This window comes from Aethalodelphis obliquidens, unplaced genomic scaffold, assembly GCF_003676395.1.
Source record: "Aethalodelphis obliquidens isolate GAN/ISIS:26980383/991018 unplaced genomic scaffold, ASM367639v1 scaffold2, whole genome shotgun sequence".
NCBI classification, from domain to species: domain Eukaryota; kingdom Metazoa; phylum Chordata; class Mammalia; order Artiodactyla; family Delphinidae; genus Aethalodelphis; species Aethalodelphis obliquidens.
Window position 1 is genome coordinate 19025280 of NW_020837946.1, and position 21827 is coordinate 19047106.

At 38.1% G+C, this 21827-nt stretch overlaps 1 protein-coding gene and 1 pseudogene across 6 annotated transcripts in view; one reads left to right on the forward strand and one right to left on the reverse strand.

Annotated features, from left to right (window-relative positions):
• Nucleotides 1–21827, forward strand: part of USP37 (ubiquitin specific peptidase 37) — an 88975-nt gene that overhangs the window by 62578 nt on the left and 4570 nt on the right. For 5 of the 6 annotated variants that reach the window (XM_027121460.1, XM_027121482.1, XM_027121467.1 and 2 more), the window contains 7 exons: nt 671–812; nt 1661–1916; nt 9697–9863; nt 12451–12511; nt 18639–18754; nt 20380–20449; nt 21175–21313. In XM_027121460.1, the coding sequence (XP_026977261.1) occupies nt 671–812; nt 1661–1916; nt 9697–9863; nt 12451–12511; nt 18639–18754; nt 20380–20449; nt 21175–21313 (951 nt within the window). The remainder of the gene's footprint in view (nt 1–670; nt 813–1660; nt 1917–9696; nt 9864–12450; nt 12512–18638; nt 18755–20379; nt 20450–21174; nt 21314–21827) is intronic. The other variant, XM_027121478.1, reaches the window with a different exon arrangement.
• LOC113628188 (ornithine aminotransferase, mitochondrial pseudogene) lies at nt 12776–14291 on the reverse strand (annotated as a pseudogene).

Below are 21827 nucleotides of genomic sequence, written 5' to 3' on the forward strand. Positions count from 1 at the left end.
TTCTTAGCTCTCATTTCTTGATGAACTTGCTACATTTATTTTATACACTATTTCCTGGGGAAATAGGGTCCCTGCCTGAAGAGTAAAGTTCATGGGCTTTGAAACTGCTGCCTTCCTCAGAGGCGTTTTTTTTGTTTGGTTTTGTTTTGTTTTGTTTTACTTTTAAGTTCCTGTGTTCTACAAGGTAGAGGTTGCCAGAAGTTGGACCTACATATAAATGGATAAGTGGAATGTTACTGTTAATTTCAAAGTACACGGATCATAATTTAAAAGAGCAAAAATTAGTCCTCATGCACTCTTTTGTCAAAAATGTATTCATTGCTATGTCTGCATGCATTCAGTAAAGTACTTGCTTTATAAAGCCAGTAACAAACTTCTTTGGAGTTGATCATTAAAAGAAAAAAGGCACAAAGTGATTGGTTTACTGATAATATATAATAGCGTAAGAGTTGTCTGATTTTCAAAGCATGGCTCTTTTGGAGTAGGGCAAAGGTAATTCTTAAATATACCTCTTTTCATATATCTTTTTTTCTCTGTTAAATCATTCTCCATAATGGAAAAGCTTTTTGTTTTAATTGATATTTATACTTCAAAAAAATAACAAGGACAGATGTTTATTTGTCAGACTTACATAGGGTTTTTTTGTTTGTTCGTTTTTCTTAAATTACAGGAATTTCACCTTCAAATCCAAGAACTCCTTGGCTTTATGCCTTGATTCAGACAGTGAAGATGAGCTTAAACGCTCTGTGGCCCTTAGCCAGAGACTTTGTGAAATGTCAGGCAGTGAACAGCAGCAGGAAGACGTGGAAAAGGTAAGTAATTTCTCACCAAAATATCTGACTGTCCAAACAAATGCCTTTCATAACCAGCATCAGCAAACTTAATAAATACACAGGATGGATCATTTCTTGTGAATGAGGATTTTTCAGATGTACTCTTAGCACCTTTCAGTATGCAGTATGATATTATTAACTGTAGTCACCATACTGTACATTACATCCCTGTGACTTATTTATTTTATAACTGGAAGTTTATACCTTTTTGCCCCTTCACCCATTTCACTCACTCCCTAGCCCCCACCTCTGGTAACAACCAATGTGTTCTCTGTATCTGTGAGCTTAGTTTTTTTGTTTGTTTGTTTTTTAGATTCCACATGTAAGTGAGATCATACATTATTTGTCTTTGTGTAACTTATTTCCCTCAGGGTCCTTCAGTGATGTCACAAATGGCAAGATTTCTTTCTTCCTTCCTTCCTTCCTTCCTTCCCTCCCTCCCTCCCTCCCTCCCTCCGTCAGTTCCTTCCTTGTTGCTGTGCGTGGGCTTTCTCTAGTTTCAGCCAGGAGGGGCTACTCTGTTGCGGTGCGCAGGCTTCTCGTTGTGGTGGCTTCTCTTGTTGCGGAGCACGGGGCTCTAGGCGCGCGGGCTTCAGTAGTTGTGGCGCATGGGCTCTAGAGCGCAGGCTCAGTACTTGTGTTGCACAGGCTTAGTTGATCTGCAGCATGTGGGATCTCCCCAGACCAGGGCTCGAACCCGTGTCCCCTGCGTTGGCAGGTGGATTCTTAACCACTGTGCCACCAGGGGAGTCTCTGTCACTTTAAACTCCAAGATTGCTATATTTGTAGGCATTTTGGTTTCTTCTAAAAGCAGCTCTATTCTTCAGGATTCAAAATCTTGCAGACTAGAACCTGGTAAGTCTGAATTGGAAAACTCAGGATTTGACGGAATGAGTGAAGAAGAGCTTCTAGCAGCTGTTTTAGAGATAAGTAAAAGAGAAGCTTCACCACCTCTCAGTCATGAAGATGATGATAAACCAACCAGCAGCCCTGATACCGGATTTGCAGAAGATGATATTCAAGAAATGTCTGAAAATCCAGACCCTGTGGAAACTGAGAAGCCAAAAACAGTCACAGAGCCCGGTAGGTTTAATGAAAATAAACATCTGTTAAACAGGCACAGCTGTGTTCCAAAGCTTTATAGTAACAAATGACTTCTACATAATGGGAGGTGAGATGGATCTGAATAACAGAGCTAATAATATTTTTGTGCTTTTTTTTTTCTAACAGTTTAAAAAAATGAGAAGCAAATATTGTGAGTTAGTATCCAGAGGCTAGTGGTAAAGTATGCCATGTCCCTTTAGGTGTACATCAAAAGAAAAGTTAGTATTCTTGTGCATTTAAAAAATGTTTGTGTCAGGGCTTCCCTGGTGGCGCAGTGGTTGAGAGTCCGCCTGCCGATGCAGGGGACACGGGTTCGTGCCCCGGTCCAGGAAGATCCCACATGCCGCGGAGCGGCTGGGCCCGTGAGCCACGGCCGCTGCTGGGCCCGTGAGCCATGGCCGCTCAGCCTGCGCGTCCGAAGCCTGTGCTCCGCAACGGGAGAGGCCACAACAGTGAGAGGCCCACGTACCTCAAAAAAAAAAAAAATGTTTGTGTCAGTTTTTGGTCACTTTTTTCACACCACTGCTCTCAGAAATTTGTGTAATTCTTCATTTTTGTATATCTGAACTTATACCAAGTTTTAATGTATAAATAATTTAAGTTCTCCATTCTTCTTTGGGTTCATCCCTTCATAATGGTGGCAAGACCACTGAACTAAGAGGGTCTTGGGTGTCTAGTCTTAGCTATACCACCTACTAGTTATAAATTTCTAAATAGGTAATTTAACCTCTTTGATACTCAGTTTTCTTACCTCTGTATGGGGAATCTACCAGACCTACTTCAGATAGTTGTGGGTAGAATGTTAGATAGTATATACATATTATGTAAAGCGCTATACAGATAAAAATTATTTTTGTGGTAATTTTTACTCATATTTTGTTATTTCTCAAGCTATCACTTCAAACAACAGAGCTGAGCCTCCTTGCCTTGCACTATGGGTATTTTAAGATTTTTTAAGTAGAAAATTTTCACTTCCTTTTCCTGGGGCCAAGTCTAATATTTTCTCCTGATATCTTTAGTATCTATATCTTTAGTATCTGTATCTAGGTAGCTAGCTAACGTGTTTCCATATATCAAGCCTAGGATTTTGGAGATGAAGAGAATAGTAGTATATCACAAAATTATTTTCTGTATTCTTGGGGTTGTTAGGGCCTCCTCAGTTTTGAATTATTTTATGTGCAAGTAAAATAAGAGTATTTCCTCAATTTAACTGGAAACAAAAAGCTGATGATTTTTGTATATAGATGTTTCCTTTTTTTTCTTTTTTCTTTACACCTTTTTTTACCTCTTGATGCAAGTACCCTTATGAAGTCCCCTTCTCTTACTAAACTTATAATCACTGCCCTTGGAAGTGAATCCTAGATACTAGATCATTTCATCAGTAAGAATTTCAGTATCACTAAAAGATAAGAACTCTTTTTACAAAAACCTATCCTCCATATCATTATCATACTTTAAAAATCAATAATAATTCTAAGGAACGATCAAATGTGATCAAACCCTCCATAAGGTTTTATTTTGAAAGTTTCAAATCCAGAGAGAAATTGAAGAATAAAACAATATACACTTTTATACCCTTCACCTAGATTCATTAACATTTTGTCACATTTTTTTCTCTCCCTTCCACACTGCCCCTGTGTGTATGTGTAGTTGTGCAGTAGTTACCCCAAAATTAGTGCTTTACAACAACAGTAATTTTAATATCTCATTACTGTGGATTGACTGGTCTTAGCTGCTAGTTTTTTCTGCTCTGTGTGATGTTGGCTGGGGTTTAACTGCACTACAACATCCAAGATGGCTCACCTTGGCACATGGGTTGTGTTGGTTAGAAGGGTCAGCTGAGCTGGCTAGATATCCTCTCTGTTCTTCTGGTCCCCTCTCCCTGGCCATCTCCCTTCCCCTCTTCTCCTCAGCTTTTCATCTCTTCATGTAATCTCAGGGCCTCTCCCTTCCTGTATGGCCTCTTCAGCATGGTAGCCAAACTTCTTACATGATAGCTCAGGGCTCCCAAAAGCACAAAAGAGGCTGCTGCCAGGCCTCCTTAATGTATAGGCTCAAAATTGGGACGGAATCAATTCCACCACATTTCATTAAAGCACTCACAGGACCTGCCCAGATTCACTGTGAGGTGGACCACACAGAGTTAGAATACCTGTAGGCATGGTTCATTGGAGGCCATCTTTAGAGATTGCGCGTGCGTGCGTGCGTACACACACACACACACACACACTCTTTTCTTAATGGAACCATTTGAGGTTGCAGGTATCATAATACTTCACCCTAAAATACTTAAGCCTGACTCTCCTAAGTACACGGAAGTTTTCCTATATAACAATTGTCATACCTAAGAATATTAACAGTAATTCCATATGTAGTTCTAATATATAGCCCACATACACATTTACCCAATTATCTCCAAAATATTTTTTACACTTTTTAAAAAATCTAGAACCCAAAGCTTACCCCCTGCATTTGGTTGTTAGGTCCCTTTAGTCCCTAGTCAGGCCAATTTTTCTTTGAAAGACTCCCATTATGGATTGTCCTACTATTCTTTTAAGTATAAGCTGGTTTTTTTTCCCCATACCCTAAAACTTCAGAGCCTGGAGATGGTTTTTTCCTTGTTGCTCATTGCCATTTCCAACTGCTTGTCTTCTTTCATCCTACAAAAACCCCAGCTCCTTTGGTACGTGACTTCAGACTTTGCCACCTATTATCTCCGTCTGTAGCTCTCTTTTACCGTCCAGTCACTCCATGCCCATCAGCATTCTTAGGGCTTTCAGCATCCTCATAAGTGACCATTTCAACAGCCTGGTTTCTCAATTCCTAATCTTATTTCCAAAGAACTTTTCTTCTACCCCATCTTGATAACTGCCAAAACTCATACCCTAAACCAGTAGCTCTCAAAGTGTGTCTCCTGGCCATCAGTATCGTGTAGGAACTTGCTGGAAATGCCATTCTTGACCCCACTGCACACCTGCTGAGTGAGAAACTCTGGATGTGGGACTCAGCATTCTGTGTTTTGATTCCAGTTGATTCAGATGCATGCTGAGGTTTGAGAACCACTTCTCTAGACTTTGTCATCATCAATAAATGTACCACCTTTGAAATCTTAATTTCAAATATCCTTCTCTAACCCTTCTCTCCCCCTAGCTTACCTAATATCATATTCTTATTTCAACAATTACTTGATCTCATTAAGACTTCCAATCCATTGTCTTCTACTTTTTGCTATTCATCACCTCCCTCTTGTCACCACTTCCCTCCCCAGCCTATATGCCGTATTTTGGTACTTTTATCTCTTTCCTCTGTTTTCTTCTCTCAATCACCTAACAAAGTCCCATCTCCCAGTTCAACCAGCTTCTTATTCCATGCCTACACCCAAGCAGCTGAAGATTGCTGGAGAAAAGTCCCCAAACTGTGCTGACTATACTTTCCTCAAAATCATGACCATGCTCTTACATGGGCACTACATGCTACTAGTCAGTTCTGTTATAGTTCCTTAGTAAATTTCTTTTCTTGGTCTCCATGTCTTTCTCAAATCTGTAGTTCTCCTTCCACACATGCTCTAGGCACATAACTTAGCTGTATACCTTTCAAAGAAAATAGATGCAGTCAGATGAAAACTCTGCCTTCACCTTTGTTATGGAGGAAATGTCCCTCTTCTTATTTAAGGCCAATCCCTCCATTCATATCCAAGATCTCATCTACTTGTGCCTTCTAAAGACTTTCCCTCCTGAAATGATACTCTTTCTCTTCTGCATCAGGTCTTCCCTCTTCTAAATTATTCCTGGTATGCCTTAACATCACCCATCTTTTTAAAACGCTCATGACCTTGTGTTTCCCTCTAGCCACTGCTCCCTTTCTTTGCTCCCTTCCCGGAAAAATCCTTTGAAAGAGTTGTTTTACTCATTCCCTCTACTTTCTTACCATCTCCCATTCTCTTGTCAACCCTCTCCAAGTGGGCTTTCATCCCCACCACTCCACTGAAATGGTCTTTATAAAGTTTGCATTAGCAATTTTCATACAATCCATCACTCCCTCCTTAACATTTAAAGCTTTATAAACTTTTTTCTATAAACTATTCTTGCCATGGTTTTTTATTCCTACTAAACAAACTGTTCATTCCAGGGTTTATGGTTTTGTTTTTTGCTTCCCTCATCAGACCTCTAACTGTTGGAGTATTCCCAGGACACTGTCCTTAGCTGTCTTTTTTCCTAAAGTTCTCTCCCTGAGTGATCTCAGACATTACCATAACCTCACATACTGATGAAATATCAAATTCATATCCCTAGCCCGGATCTCTCCCCTGAGCTTTAAACTTACACATGTAAATTCCTACTTGAAATGTCCATTTGGCTGTCTAATTTTTAACTGCCCCCCGCCCCCCCATAACCCTGCCCCATATCAGCAAATGATACTACCATCCACCATTTTTTGACTCAGGCCAAAAAATATGTCTCCCTTGATTTTTTTACTTCACACCTTACATTCAGTCCATCAATAAGTCTAGTCTGCTGTACCTCCGAAATATATCCTGAATTTAATCATTTATCAACATCTTCATAGCTGTAACTCTAGCCTTCCATCTCTCATCTGGTCCACTACAGTTGATTCCTAATGTCTCTTCCGTCACTCTTGCCCCACTACAGACCTTCCTTCATGAACAAAGCAGCCAACATAATCTTTCTGAAGCTTAAATCACGGTCACCCTTCTGCTTAAAACTTGTGATTTCCCATTACACTTAATCCAAGCTTCTCACCATGGTCTATCTCTACTTTCCCCCTCTTTCACTCTTCTGTTTTAGCATACTAGCATTCTCTCTGTGTCCCTCATGCTAAGCTCATTTTCATCTCAGAAGCTTTGCACTTAAGCGCCTTCAGGGCAAGGGCCATCTTGCCTTAATTATCACTATATCCCCGGCTTCTTTAGCAGTGCCTGGCATATAGTAGAGTCTCAATAAATATTTGGGGCTCATCAGATTGGTTGTCTCATGAATCAGCTGAGGAAGGGAAGGAATACTGGTTAAGTAAGGTTTTACTGTTAGTCAAAGGGAGGGGAAGAGTGTATGCAAAGGCCCAGACATGAGAAAGGCCATGGTAAGTTAGTGGACCTACAGAAGTTCAGAATGATCTGCATGGCTGGAACATAGTGTTGAGGGGGAAAAGCAAAAAGTTGAGACTAGAGAGTTATGCAGTCTCCAGTTTTTACATGGCCTAAAACCATGTTTAGGAGTTTGGACTTTTATTTCAAAAGCATTAGGAAGTTACTGAATAATTTTAAGCGAAAAAGTATTTGATAAAGATTTATATTTGAAAAAGATCATTTCTGGCTGCAGTGTAGCACATAAATTAGAGAAGAACCTAAGTATCTTGTGAGACCTGTTAGGCAGTTATTGCAGTAGTCCAGACCAAAAGTTAATGGTGCCCTAAGCCAAGGTTTTGGCATTGAAAAGAAAAACAGTTGGGACTTCCCTAGTGGTCCAGTGGTTAAGACTCTGCATTCCCAGTGCAGGGGCCCCAGGTTCAATACCTGGTCAGGAAACTAGATCCTGCATGCCGCAACTAAAAAATAAATTAAAAGGAGTCCGCATGCCACACTAAAAAAAAGATCCCACGTGCCACAACTAAGACCCAGCGCAGCCAAATAAATATTTTTAAAAAAAGAAAGAAAGAAAAACAGTTGATGGATTCGAAAGATAATTAGGAAATAACGATTTATGTAATATGAAGGGATAAATGAGAAGTCAAAATGACTCCCAGGTTTCTATCTTCAAAAAAAAACTAAACTGGGTGGACAGTGATCCCAGTGACTGAAATATAGAATGTAGGAAAGGAGCACCTTTCATTTGGGGTGGGAGAAGCGGCAGATGATATATTTAGTATAAGAATGTTTGAGTTTTAACACATGGTTCCCCTCTGTGTTTTTTATTTCATGGTCATATTTGTTCCTAGATCTGAAATGTTTTTTTGTATCCATCTGATAATCTTGTCCTGAAGACAGATGTATATTGATTTTTAGCATCTTAAAGTAAACTTTCTTACATCTGTTTTCTATCACATGGATTAATTGCTAGTGTAATACTAGGATTGTGTGAGGTACATTGGTACATTGAGTGCTGAAAATTATTGGTTAAGAAAAATTGTGCCTCTGTCACCTTCTTTTTATGAGTATGTTTTGATAATAAAAGTAATAATCCTCATCTTATGCCCTAAAATACCAGCCTCAACTCCCCAATCTTTCTTCCACTTGAAACGCTCAACATCAACTAACTTTGAATATCATGGTTCCAAATTTCCAGAAGTGGTCTGATTGATTGATTCTTTCAGATATTCATTCCTGGTCCAGTAAGCTAAGGCCAGAGGGACAGGTGGGATCTTATACGCCGCAGAGCTGCCCCTTGGAGGCTATGGAAAATTACATTCTCCAAGAATGGAGGAGTATAATTTTTTTTTAATTGGAATCATACTGCTTTTTGCACTTAATAATATCCTGAGTTTCTTTTCCTCTTTTAATGAACATTCAGAATTAGTTTCAATGATAAATACTCAGTCAGCAAGTCAGTTCAATTAAAAAATGATGACTAGTTGCTGACTTAGAGTCTAAAACCAAGATGCTGTAAGCTTCAGAGCTGTCTGTGCTATAGAAAATTATCTACCATCTAAATGGTTATGATGCAGTATTGGGGCAGGTAAAGAGCACTTAGTAATTTTAAAACAATCCATGTGAAATAAATCTGTAAAGGTAGTTCTTGTTAACCAGTTGAATTCTTTTTATGAGAACTTCCTTAACTTACTAAGATGAAAATTTTTGCTTTGTAGAGTGTTTGAGAAGGGAGGGAGGGAAGGAAGTTCCTTCCTCTTCTCCCCACTCTTACCTATATTAAAAATAATGAAATTCAGATAACTAGAACAAAATTATGCCTATATTATTTATAATAATAATAATATTTATAATAATAATAATATTATTATTATTCCAGCTAGCCATAATCTAGAAATTGAGAATGAACAGAAAGAAATAAAAGGTTAATATTTTTTCTTACCTCCTTGGATGAATGTTTTAAATATATATGTTGTCATATACTTATATGGTACATGAGATATTTATTACATACTTTATGTAGCTGTTTTGATTTAGAATATGTTCAAGGCTTATTTGATAATTAATGTAAAAACGCTCATATGACATACAGTGTAATAAATGGGAAAATCTCAGTACTTAGCTTAAGTATTCTATCCTAATTCTTACTTCATCTACCCTAAACAATACTTTATTCCTAGTACTTGGTCATGTGACATGACCTTTGAATATGGCTATTTATTCTTCTCCATCCTTAACCATAGTGTTTCTGATGATTGCTTAAGTTTCAGAACCATTGCTGTAGGTCAGTGTTTCTCAACCAAGGGCAGTTTTGTCCCCCAGGAGACATCTGACAATGTCACTTTTGGTTGTCACAACTGGGGAGTGTGGGGTTGCTACTGGCATGTAGTAGGTAGGGGTCAGGAATATTGCTAAACACTATACAGTGTACAGGGCAGCCCTTCTCCCCACACCAAACAAAAAATTATCCCACCCAAAATGTCAGTAGTGCTGAGATTGAGAAACCCTGATCTAGATATGTAGTAAGGTGAGATTGTGTGTCCCAAGCAGGTATGTCTGAGGTTAGGATACATTACTCTTTGAACAGTGCATGTCACTCTAGTACAGAGTTCAGTTTATAAGAGGATATCCCAGTTATGTTATGTTCTGCTTCCTCAGATCCTGCCAGTTTTACCGAGATAACTAAAGACTGTGATGAGAATAAAGAAAACAAAACTCCAGAAGGAACTCAAGGAGAGGTTGATTGGCTCCAGCAGTATGATATGGAGCGTGAAAGGGAGGAACAAGAGCTTCAGCAGGCATTGGCTCAGAGCCTTCAAGAGCAAGTAAGAGATATTTATATTGCTACTTTCTCCATACCTATCTTTTCCAAGAAATAGAACAATAATAATAGTAAAAAACATTTGTTAAGCACTATGTGTCAGGCATTATTCCAGGTGATTTACATACGGTGAACCACTGAGCCACCAAAACAAAGTAAACTTGTTTGGGGCTTTTGCCTTGGGTTTGGAACAGAAACATTGGTCCTTTTTCTTTTTTAAAAAACCTAAATGCAAAAAAATGTCTTGTTGGTTACCTCCTGTTACTATAATTTATTGCACACTAAAGCAAGACGAGTTGTTAGAGATCATCCCTAGTCCAACTTTATTTTGCAAGCAGTTGAAACAGCCGGTATACCATGATGATTTTATCATTAATATTTTAAGGCAAAATGTTTGTTTTGGTCATTTTCTCACAATATGAATCCTTTCCTATGAATTATTTGAACATAAAATTCTCAGGAATATTGTCTGAATTTTTAGATTTTAGTCATAGACTAACATTTATCTGCTCTTTTCTTTATGTAGTTGTCTATTCTTCAATTTTTAGTTCTTTATGCTTATATTTGCCAAAGCTGGTTGATTTGCACTGTTGCAGTCAGCTGAGGTATCTGACTAAAAGGTGATATTTTGATGGTTATCTAATCCTATACAATACATGTTAGTAATAAAAATTTGCCAAGACTCCCTAGAATGAATGCACAATTTTAGTGTTTGCAAATATCAGATTAAGAGATCTAATGTCACTAGAATATTGGGCCTTAATTTAAACTGCACATTAATATTATCTAGGGAGCTCTAAAAAAATACTGATGCCTGGGTTGTTCTGCCCCTCAGAAATTCTGATGTAATTGATCTGGAGTGTGGTCTGGCATCTAGATTTCTTTTTTTTTTAATAAGCGTTTTTTTTTAAAGAAAAAAAAAAAAAAAAAAAACTTCCCCCAGTGATTCTAATGTGCAGCCAAGGTTGAGAACTCCTGCTTTAAAACTATTTCAGAGCCACCTGCTCTGTATCCTTTTATTGATATTTATAAGAAGTACCTCCCTGGTTGCCTTGTCATCAAGATGTGTATATGTCAAACTATCTTACAAATAACATATAGTAATCATTTGTTATAGAAAACTTAGTGTAAAAGGCCATGGTTTGGTTTCTTAACAATAGTTCCTTATAGTGCAGAAAAAGAAAAAATTCAGCAACCCTCCTTTTCTTAGACAAAAGACATATATTTTTCTTGTCAGCTGACCCATTTAAAACTATCTTATTTTTCTCAGATATGAGGATAGGATCATGAGATGAAGTTTCTTTAGTTTGGTATACCTGCATCATTCTATTAATTACTAAAAGAGAGTCCTTTACCTTGTTTCAGCATAGACTTTATATACTTGGATAAATTTAAGTAATCATATTTCCTCTTAGAGATCACCTCTGTAACTTTCTTGAACACAGTATTATTGCTCCCAGGACTATAATGCAGAATAGCTCATTCTAAGCTTCTTATACATTTAAGTAACTTTAACAACAAGTCTAGAATTGAGAAAAGTATAAAACAATTTTTTTTTTTTACTCATACATCCTTTGTAAGTTATCTTTTCTCTGAAAATGAGAGGGAAATTTTTTTTTGTAATAAACATTTTCCTATTCCTTTTATAATGAGTCATCTAGTTGAGACATTTTCAGAGGTACAATTTTTTTCTAAGAAAACCTCGTATGTATTAGAAAAGCAACAGTCAGCAGCATTCATTTGGTATTTACCAAGCTTCTTTTACATGTTTATGGTTTCTTTAACAAGAATAAAAATAGAAATCTGTGAATAATATGTTGCGGAAATATTGTTTATCTTTTTTTTTTTTTTTTTTTTTTTTTTGCGGTACGCGGGCCTCTCACTGTTGTGGCCTCTCCCGTTGCGGAGCACAGGCTCTGGACGTGCAGGCTCAACGGCCATGGCTCATGGGCCCAGCCGCTCCGGGGCTTGCGGGATCTTCCCAGACTGGGGCATGAATCCGTGTCCCCTGCATTGGCAGGCGGACTCCCAACCACTGCGCCACCAGGGAAGCCCAATATTGTTTATCTTGATGTCATAGGCATAGGGTCTGTGCTAGAGCCAGCTCCCTGTCAGCTTAGGAGAGCCCACTATACATACTTCCCAAATCTGCATTCATAGTCACATTGGTAGCTTAAAATTGGCCATGGTAGGAGTATTTATACCAAGGAACATGGCAAATCCTGTAAATCAGGGGAAGAAAAGAGAGCTATTCACTAAGTATCTGCTATGTTCCAGGTATCTCATACATGTTAGAAGAAAAGGGAATTACATCATAATGTCACATTGAATGGCTTTTGGTTGGCAAGCCAAGCATCACTAACTAGAAAAGATAGCATTTAAGCCTTTTTAACCCCCAGGATTTTGTTTTAGGAAGACAGTGTTGAAAACAGTAAGGAACTTCTCCACATCCCTCAAGAGGTCATGTTCCAAACATCCATAAGATTATAGAAAACATTAGCAAATACTTTCAGAGCAGTGGATTTTGTCCTCATTAAATAAGTTTAATCAATACTTCTTTAAATACCTTAGTTTTGTTCTTATCCGTTTAGGAGGCTTGGGAACAGAAAGAAGATGATGACCTCAAAAGAGCTACGGAGTTAAGTCTTCAAGGTATGGAGATTAATTACATTTTTTTAATATGCTGAAATGTATCACAGAAGAGCATATAAAATGTTTTTGTTATCTTTAATAACAGTAACAAATTTGAACACCTCCCAGGTAAAGATATAGAACCTTAGAAGTTACCTGTATACGCCTTCCCTTCCCTCCCTCCCAAAGGAAACCACCGTTCTAAAATTTGTATTCATCATTAGCTTACATTTAAAAAATAATAATAATGTCACCATGCATATTCATATTCCTAAACAATACTTCTTTGACATTTTAAATATGAGCTTTATTTTAAAGTTAAAGAAACACTGAAAATAAACACTTTTTACAAATTATATCAAACACTTAAAACATAATCTGGAAATGTTAAACATTAATTCTTAATTCAAAATAATGACATTCATAGAGTACATCCTGGTGCTGGCCAATATGGAGTTTACTTAAATCTAGTAGATTTTATGTAAGCTTAACCATTAATCCTTCCTAAAATTCGGTGATTATGATTCAACTTTATAAGGTTAAGCAAGTCTTCTGTGTAATACCCTCATATAACTTTTTCAAATACAAACATTTATACCAGCAAGGAAATTATTAAAACATATATAAATTATGCTGAGGGGCTTGATTAAAAGGCTTTCTATATAGAGAGAGGCATCTCACCTTAGAAAGCACACACACACACAAAACCACTTAATTGAATATAAGATGCCAGGACATTCTTTTAGTCATGTTACACAGCACACTGCACATTTATAAGTGTCATTCTATTATGTATGAACTGAAAACATATATTTTTTAAAAGCCCTTGCCACAAGGGAGTGGAATATACCTGCATTAAGCACAGAAACGCAGAGCTTTTTACAGGATGTCAACTGACTGCCTGTCTCCAGCTGGCTACCAGGCGCCACTGAAAACTGTCACCACCCTCAGAAAGGCAAAGATGTTCTTGTTAATGATGTCCATGGCCTCCAGAATCTCCTCCTCCTTGATCACAAGCGGACGTGCAAACCTGATGATATCACCATGGGTTGGCTTGTCCAGAAGTCCATTATCTCGAAGTCACAGACATACCTTCCAAGCATCATAGTCTTTGGTTTCTCTAATAACAATAGCATTTAATAATCCTTTTCCTCTTACAGCAGTTACAATATCAGAAGGTAGCTTCATGCGTTCATTTCTCAAGATGATACCCATTTGTCTGCATTTTTCAGCAAGGTTTTCTTCTTCCAAAACCTCAAGGGCTGTGATGGACACTCGGCAGCCTAGTGGATTGCCACCGTACATAGAACCATGTTCCCCTGGTTTAATGGTCAACATTATTTCATCATTATACAACACTGTGGATACAGGGTATAAACCACCAGAAAGTGCCTTTCCTAGAAGAACTGTATCAGGTCTGACATTTTCGTGATCAATAGCCAGCCATCTACCAGTTGTGGCCAATCCTGTCTGTATTTCATCAGCAATAAACAGAGCCTGGTGCTGGGTTTAGAGCTCTTGCACACCCACAAGGTAGCCTGGATCCAGAACAACAACGCCTGCTTCACCCTGAGTTGGTTCCACCATGAACGCCACAACATTTGGATCCTGAAGTGCACGCTCAAGAACAGGCAGATCATTATATGGAGTGATTTCAAAACCTGACATAAATGGTCCAAAACCATTGTAACTGGTTGGGTGTGTGGAACTGGAGATTGCTGACAATGTTCTACCCCAAAAGTTTCCGGCTGCAAAAAACAATCTTTGGGATACCCTTCTCAGTAGTATATCCCCATCTCCGAGTAAGTTTGCAAGCACTCTCTCCAGCCTCCACTCCTGTAATCATAGGAAGAACTTCGTAGTAGTTCAAAAGTTTAGTAACATACTCTTTTTTTTTTGTCTGCGTTGGGTCTTTGTTGCTGGACTCGGGCTTTCTTTAGTTGCAACGAGCGGGGGCTACTCTGTTGCGGAGTGTGGGCTTCTCATTGCGGTGGCTTCTCTTGTTGTGGAGCACAGGCTCTAGGTGTACGGGCCTCAGAGTTGTGGCACGTAGGCTTCAGTAGTTGTGGCTCGCGGGCTCTAGAGCGCAGGCTCAGTAGTTGTGGCACATGAGCTTAGTTGCTCCACGGCATGTGGGATCTTTCTGGAACAGGGCTCAAACCCATGTCCCCCTGCATTGGCAGATGGATTCTCAACCACTGTACCACCAGGGAAGCCCTAGTAACATACTCTTTGTATTCACCAGGCATGTTGTTGTAGAAAGCTCTAGACGTTAAGGTCACTTTATCCACCTGACTTTTCGAAGCATTCAGTCTTTGGATGACAGTGCCCTTGGTTGATAGCACTGTAAGCACTCAGAAAGTCAAAATATTTTCTGCCTTCTAAATCCCATATGTAAATACCTTTTCCTCTCTCCAGGGCTACAGGTAAAGGGTGGTAGTTGTGGGCACCATATTTAGATTCCCATTCAAAAATGTAATAAGAGGATGGAGGGCCTCGGACTGTGTTTTTAGTTGCAGCAGATGTATTGGGTTGGTCAAAAAGTTCATTCGAGTTTTTCCGTACCATCTTGCAAACTTTTTGGCCAACCCAATAGCAGAAGCCACTGAAGAATGAATTCCACGGTGAAGGACAGCAACAGTCTGCACATGTGCTAGTCTGGAAAACATGATGTCCTTCAAGTAGGAATATCACCAACCATCCCTTCTTCCCACAGTTCAGATTAGAATACAGATTTTTAACCCAAGATCCAGGAATGGTCTTCACAGGGTCCAGTAACTCCTGGCAGCACCTCCAAGACTAGCTCAGGAAACGTGGCATCAACTGAACAGCTGCCCTAAACAATATATTTTTTTAATTTTGAAAAGTGAAATAGCAAGGACAGTCTATCTGTAATCCACCTGTATGACAGAGCAATACTGCCACTGTTAAGACTGCTAGGAGAAGATAATGTGACTTCAGTTTCCCCGTGAATTTACAAGAGCTCACTCTGGGGAAGCCAGTGAGCAAAGTCGTGAATGAGTATTCAAAAGCATAAGGTTCACCATAGTCAGGGCATTTGGCAGAACTAATTTATGGACCATGTGCTGGAAGTCTACCAGAGCAGGTAGTCACGGGAAGTGAGCTAACTGTATTTTCTAAGATCACTCTGGTCTTTCTCTGGCTGTGAGAAATAGATTAAAGCAAAACACTTTGCTGGTATAAAATGAGTGTTCTAGGCTGATCTAGACACCAGGGCATGGTGGAGAGAGCAAGAGTTTCACTGGCAGATGGTTGAGACAGTTACAAAGAAGAATTCAAGCTAGGCTCACCTAGGCATTCTGTCCTCACATTTAAAAGATGGTACAATGGTGGTGATGAATGGCTGTCTCAAGTCATATTGTTCCAGTCTGGACTGGTTGCCCTCTACATCCATGCGCAGATATCCTGAGATCTCCCTAACCATTCTCTGGGGGATTTCCCTCTGATTCGCTCTTTTGTTTGAATCTCCCATTTCCTGTATGACTCTTTTCTCATCCTTTGTGTACTTATGCTTTGATGGAGAACATCCCCAGTAGTTTTCTTGAAGAAGAGGGGATGTGACTTAGATTTTTTGGAGGACTTGAAAGTTTCATTCTGCCCCAGTATTTGACTGATAGTTGGTCTGAATATAGAATTCCGGGTTTACAATCATTGTAAAAGCATTGTTTCCCCCCACCTTCATGCTGCTGGGCAATGACAAAAGTCTTGTTTGCTGGGTTGCTGTATGAGAAGTCTAAAGCTGTTCTTTATTCTGATGTGACATCTTTTTTTTCTGAAAGCTTATAGGATCTTCTCTTTGTTTCCATTGTGATTAAGTTTCACAGTGATGTGCCTTGATGTGTGTCTGTTTCATCCATTTCTGCTGGGCACTTAGAGGATTATTTTAATCTAGAAACTTTTGTCCTTCATTTCTAAGAAATTTTCACTGATTTCCTTCATTCTACTTCCTCTCTTTTCACTTTTTGAAACTCCTATTATTCAGACGTCCTAGTCTGATCCTCTTAATTTTCTCATCTCTTCTGTTTTCCATTTTTTTGTTATTTTGCTGTACTGCCTGGGAAGTTTCTCTGACATTATCACCAACTCCAAACTTTTTTTTAGTATTTTATTTCTATCATATTTCTAATTTTCAAGAAGTGGTTTTTGTGATTGTTACTTTTTTATAACATTTTGGGGTGGGGGTTTTCAGAGAAGTAATACCATCTCAACTCTCTGAGGATATTAAATATGGTTCATTTTTTTGTTTATTTGACATTTCCATCTCCCTGAATAGATTCTCTTTTCTCCAGATTGCTCTGTCCTGTGTGTTTATTATGGTCTTTATATTCCTTGTTAGAGTCTTTTTTCAGTTATCTAGTAATCCTTGGCTGTCGGCTCATGATTAAGAGTAGGGGACTAGCAGAAACTAACACACCATTGTAAAGCAATTATACTCCAATAAAGATGTTAAAAAAAAAGAAGAGTAGGGGACTAAAAAGATGATTGGAAGCTCTGAGTATATGAATAGCTAGGACTTGTCAACTTTGAGTTTTACAGGGATTTACTGTTTGGGGGATGATGTTAATATTTTAGGCCTTCCCTTGGGCTGGTAAGATTCCTAAAGAAAGTTTTCTAGTCTCTTGCCCTTGACTACAGGTAAAAGATGTGGCTGCCAGAGTTCTAGAAGCCAAGTATAGGCATAGGGCTGGGGGTGGGGATGGGAGTTATATTCATCTTTCAATATGCACACTGTCACCTACTCCCCTGTTTTCAGTATGGTACTCCCCTGTGCCTGGAATCCTCCAATCCAGACTGTTTTACCAACTCTCCAGAGAGCAAAGCTGCTGACTTCTGTCATTGCCCAGGAGCATGAAGTAAGGGGAAGTGGATCTAGGAGTCTGTAACTCAAACAGCTTTCACCTAATTCTTATTTTTTTTAATTAATTAATTTATTTATTTTTATTTTTGGCTGTGTTGGGTCTTCATTGCTCTGCGAGGGCTTTCTCTAGCCGCAGAGAGCAGGGGCTACTCTTCGTTGCAGTGCGCTGGCTTCTCATAGTAGTGGCTTCTCTTGTTTGCGGAGCACGGACTCTAAGCACGTGGACTCAGTAGCTGTGGCTCGCGGGCTCTAGAGCGCCGGCTCAGTAGTTGTGGCGCACAGGCTTAGTTGCTCCGCAGCATGTGGGATCTTCCCAGACCCGGGATTGAACCCATATCCCCTGCATTGGCAGGTGGATTCTTAACCACCGCGCCACCAGGGAAGACCCACCTAATCCTTATTTTTATCCTCTTCTTAGCCTCCAGTTTTAGAGGTACCTGCTATTTCCAAGTTGTATGTCTTTTGAGGACTCTGTAATATAAATTGGATTGGTTCTCAACTTTTCCATTACTGGCTTAGGTTTGACTTTCTTAGGTCTGCTAAGTCAGTCACCCCTCTATATTCCAGAGTCCAGAATTTTGATACTGTAGTCTCTTCCTGTTCTTCCCATTCTTAAGTGTTCATGTCTTTTAAACAACTCTATAAAACAAAGAGTCATTTATGCACAGATGCTCCTGGGATTCTTTATTTGAAGCCATTAGTAAAGATGGATTCTTCCAGTGGAAACACATTATTAAGAAGAAAAATTGGACCTTGAATTTGTTTGTTTAGTATTCTAGGTAAAACTTAGGAGTTTAAGGTTGGATTTCCATTATTTTTGTTAAATTTCAGAGTATGATTTAATGTTGAAAAAATGAAAGGATGTTGATCTTCTTATGGTCTCTCTTCTGTCAGATAATTTATGTTTGCTGGTGGCACCTATAATATACACCAAGTGTGTCAAATCTAACATATAGTTTATATAATAGAGAATTCAGTGAAATTGGATTATCTAATTTTTTTGTCACTTTTATTCCTTTCTTAAAAGAGTATTATCCCCTTTCATATAAATATATTTAAAACAAAAGGGAACATTTCTTTTACAGATAACTGGTGCCTGAATTTTTATTCCCTAGAGTAAGCTGGGTGAATTGGAACCCTAATAATAATATGTTTTATGTTTCTTAGAATGATAAAATGTGTACTTCAAGCTGTTTTGTACCTTCCCAATCGTATCTCTTTGTGTCTATTCCAAGAACTTTTACAAGACTTTGTCTTTGTGTTCTTCAGAGTTTAACAACTCTTTTCTGGATTCAGTGGGCTCTGATGAGGACTCTGGAAATGAGGATGTTTTAGATATGGAGTATACAGAAGCTGAAGCTGAGGAATTGAAAAGAAATGCTGAGGTGGGTGATGTTATATTATATTCCCTTTGTAGGTCAAGTTGTCAGTACTACTCCTGTTGTTCCTTATCTTCAAAAGCCCCACTATCAGTGTCCATTGCAGGTCCCCTTCTGCCCCTTTGGCAGCCATCAAATGGTCTTCACTTTCTCTTGGCCTTTGCTCCTCATTTCTTACACAGAAGATTCAAAACAAAATGAAAAAAACAAAAAAACCCACACATTCTGATCACCTTATGTGCGTGTTAGGTAATAACTTAGTAATAGTTCTCAAAGTCATATGTATATTAAATCACCTTCAGTTCTACCAAAACTATTTTATCTTTAAGGTTAAATACTAAAAATAGTTGATTGTTACTCAATAAAAACTGTTGATGACATTAACTAGAGCACTTGAAATCTATTTTTACCCTAAATAATTGCTTTTTTCCCATTTTCCAAATTTTTTGTAATTTTAATTACCCAGGATCCCACTATTCTAACACAACTACTGTTAGCATTTGATATATTCTTTTATCATCCCTACCCCAAAGTACCCCAAGTATGCTTTTAAAGTCATAGAATAAGTACAGTTTTTATCCTACTTGTTAAAGACTATAAGCATTTTATTTTTAATGGCTATACTGTATTCCATCAATGAACATGCTATTTATTTTATTTAATTTTTAGTTAACATTGAGCATTTAAGTTGTTTTTTTTCCATTATAATAAATATAGAGGAACTGTATATGATTGTAGTGTTTTCTATATTAGGATTTTCTTCTTTAAGGAAATTCCCAGAAATAAATTACAGCATCAAAGTTTTTGAACATTTTAATGGTTTCTGGCTTACCTATAAACTATATTTCTTCCCCAAATTATATCTTACAGTGCTGCCTGAACTGTGTATGATTGTAATGTTTTCTATATTAGGATTTTCTTCTTTAAGGAAATTCCCAGAAATAAATTACAGCATCAGAGTTTCTGTACATTTTAATGGTCTGGCTTACCTATAGCTATATTTCTTCCCAAAATTATATCTTATAGTGCTGCCTGAAGTCCATGAATATCACTTTTCAGTTTTGTTTTACTCTTCTGCTAATAATATTTTAATAGCATTTCAAAAAATATTTAAAATGTAAAAGTTCATCCATAATCCCTACAGCAACACAGCAACTCTTTTCATTTTTTCCATTCTGTTTTTCAGTACTTAGCCATTAACATACCTATTTTATAGAGCTATAGTTATGTGTTTTCATGTAAGTTTGAAAAACAAGTTAACATGTTGCTGACCCACATATTTTTTCTTTCAATAACTGAATGATACTGTACTGAGTTGATATACCAGTAACCATTTAACTATTACTGAGCGTATTGTTAGTTCCAAATTTTCATTATTATGGATAATGCTACAGTGAATAATTATATACATATATACTGTTTCCTTCTTTTGCATTATTAAGATAAATTCTTGGGGAGTAGAATTCTTGGGTTAAAGGATATGAACAATACCGACCACTGGGTTTTTTAATTGAGTCTAACTCCCCACACGTTGAAACTTTGCCATGTCAGCTTTGATAATAAATTTAAAATTAGTGTTTTGCTTGTATTCAGATGAAGAGTTGAAAGTCATACCCACTTCTATTTTCCAGACAGGAAATCTTCCTCATTCCTATCGGCTCATCAGTGTTGTCAGTCACATTGGTAGCACTTCTTCTTCAGGTAAATGGACATTAAGATTTCAGCATTTTATAAATGGACTAGCCAGCATTTACTCCTTATTGGGTTGCTCTGAGCCTAGCTTTGTGAGGTGTAAGTTAAACGCATCAAGAAAAACTTTGAAATCTTTTCTTTGATCACACTAAGTGTGAATTGTGTTAATAGGTACAACTGTTTTGATTTCTCTATTCACCTGTGACCCAAATGTCCCTAAACAAAATATATTTATCAAGAAAGTTGTCCTGGTATAGTAAGGTGAAATGGGGTTGGCTGTTTCTCTTTCTGAAGCTTCCTGTCCCTGCGAAAAATTCAATATATATATTTTTTAATTTATTATTTTATTTATTTAGTTTTGGTTGTGTTGGGTCTCCGTTGCTGTGCACGGGCTTTCTCTAATGCAGCGAGCGGGGGCTACTCTTCGGTGCGGTGCGCGGGCTTCTCATTGCAGTGGCTTCTCTTGTTGTGGAGTGTGGGCTCTAGGTGCGCGGGCTTCAGTAGTTGTGGCACACGGGCTCAGTAGTTGTGGCTTGCGGGTAGAGCACAGGCTCAGTAGTTGTGGTGCACGGGCTTAGTTGCTCTGCAGCATGTGGCATCTTCCCGGACCAGGGCTCGAACCCGTGTCCCCTGCACTGGCAGGAGGATTCTTAACTACTGCACCACCAGGGAAGCCCCTTCAATACGATTAAAAAAAATAAATAACCTTAATTTTAAGATTTTATTTATTTCAGGTCATTACATTAGTGATGTGTACGACATTAAGAAGCAGGCTTGGTTTACTTATAATGACCTAGAGGTATCTAAAATCCAAGAGGCTTCTGTGCAGAGTGATCGAGATCGAAGTGGTTACATCTTCTTTTATATGCACAAGTAAGAAACTTTGCCTGATCTGAAGCCGTGGGCTAAAAATCACTTGAATTCTTTTTTTTTTTTTTCTTTAAGGATAAAATGTTCCCATCAGTTAATTGGTTGAGATTTATGATTTTTATTGTCTTTGCTTAGGGTTCATGTCTTGATATTTCCAAAATATTTTTTCTCTTAACTCACACAGTAGAATCTAGGTATAGAACTTAAGATCTTTTTATGATGGAAGCTGTCCTGTCATAAAACTTTTTGGTCTTTCATTGTATCAGCTAGCAGATCTGAGTTATATGGATAGGAACTACATAGCATTTCTATCAAAGCTAGCTATTGCCATTCCCCCCTAAGTATTTTTAAGAATCGGCACATGGGGTTAAGATGGTAATAAAATGAATGAGCTGCTTATTTAATAAAATTTAGGCATCATGGGATTATGCAGCCTTTATCAATGTTTATTTTCTGTCTATCCTCTGTCTCTGTTCACTGAATTTCCTATTTAACTTTTTATTTGTTTTATTTTAAG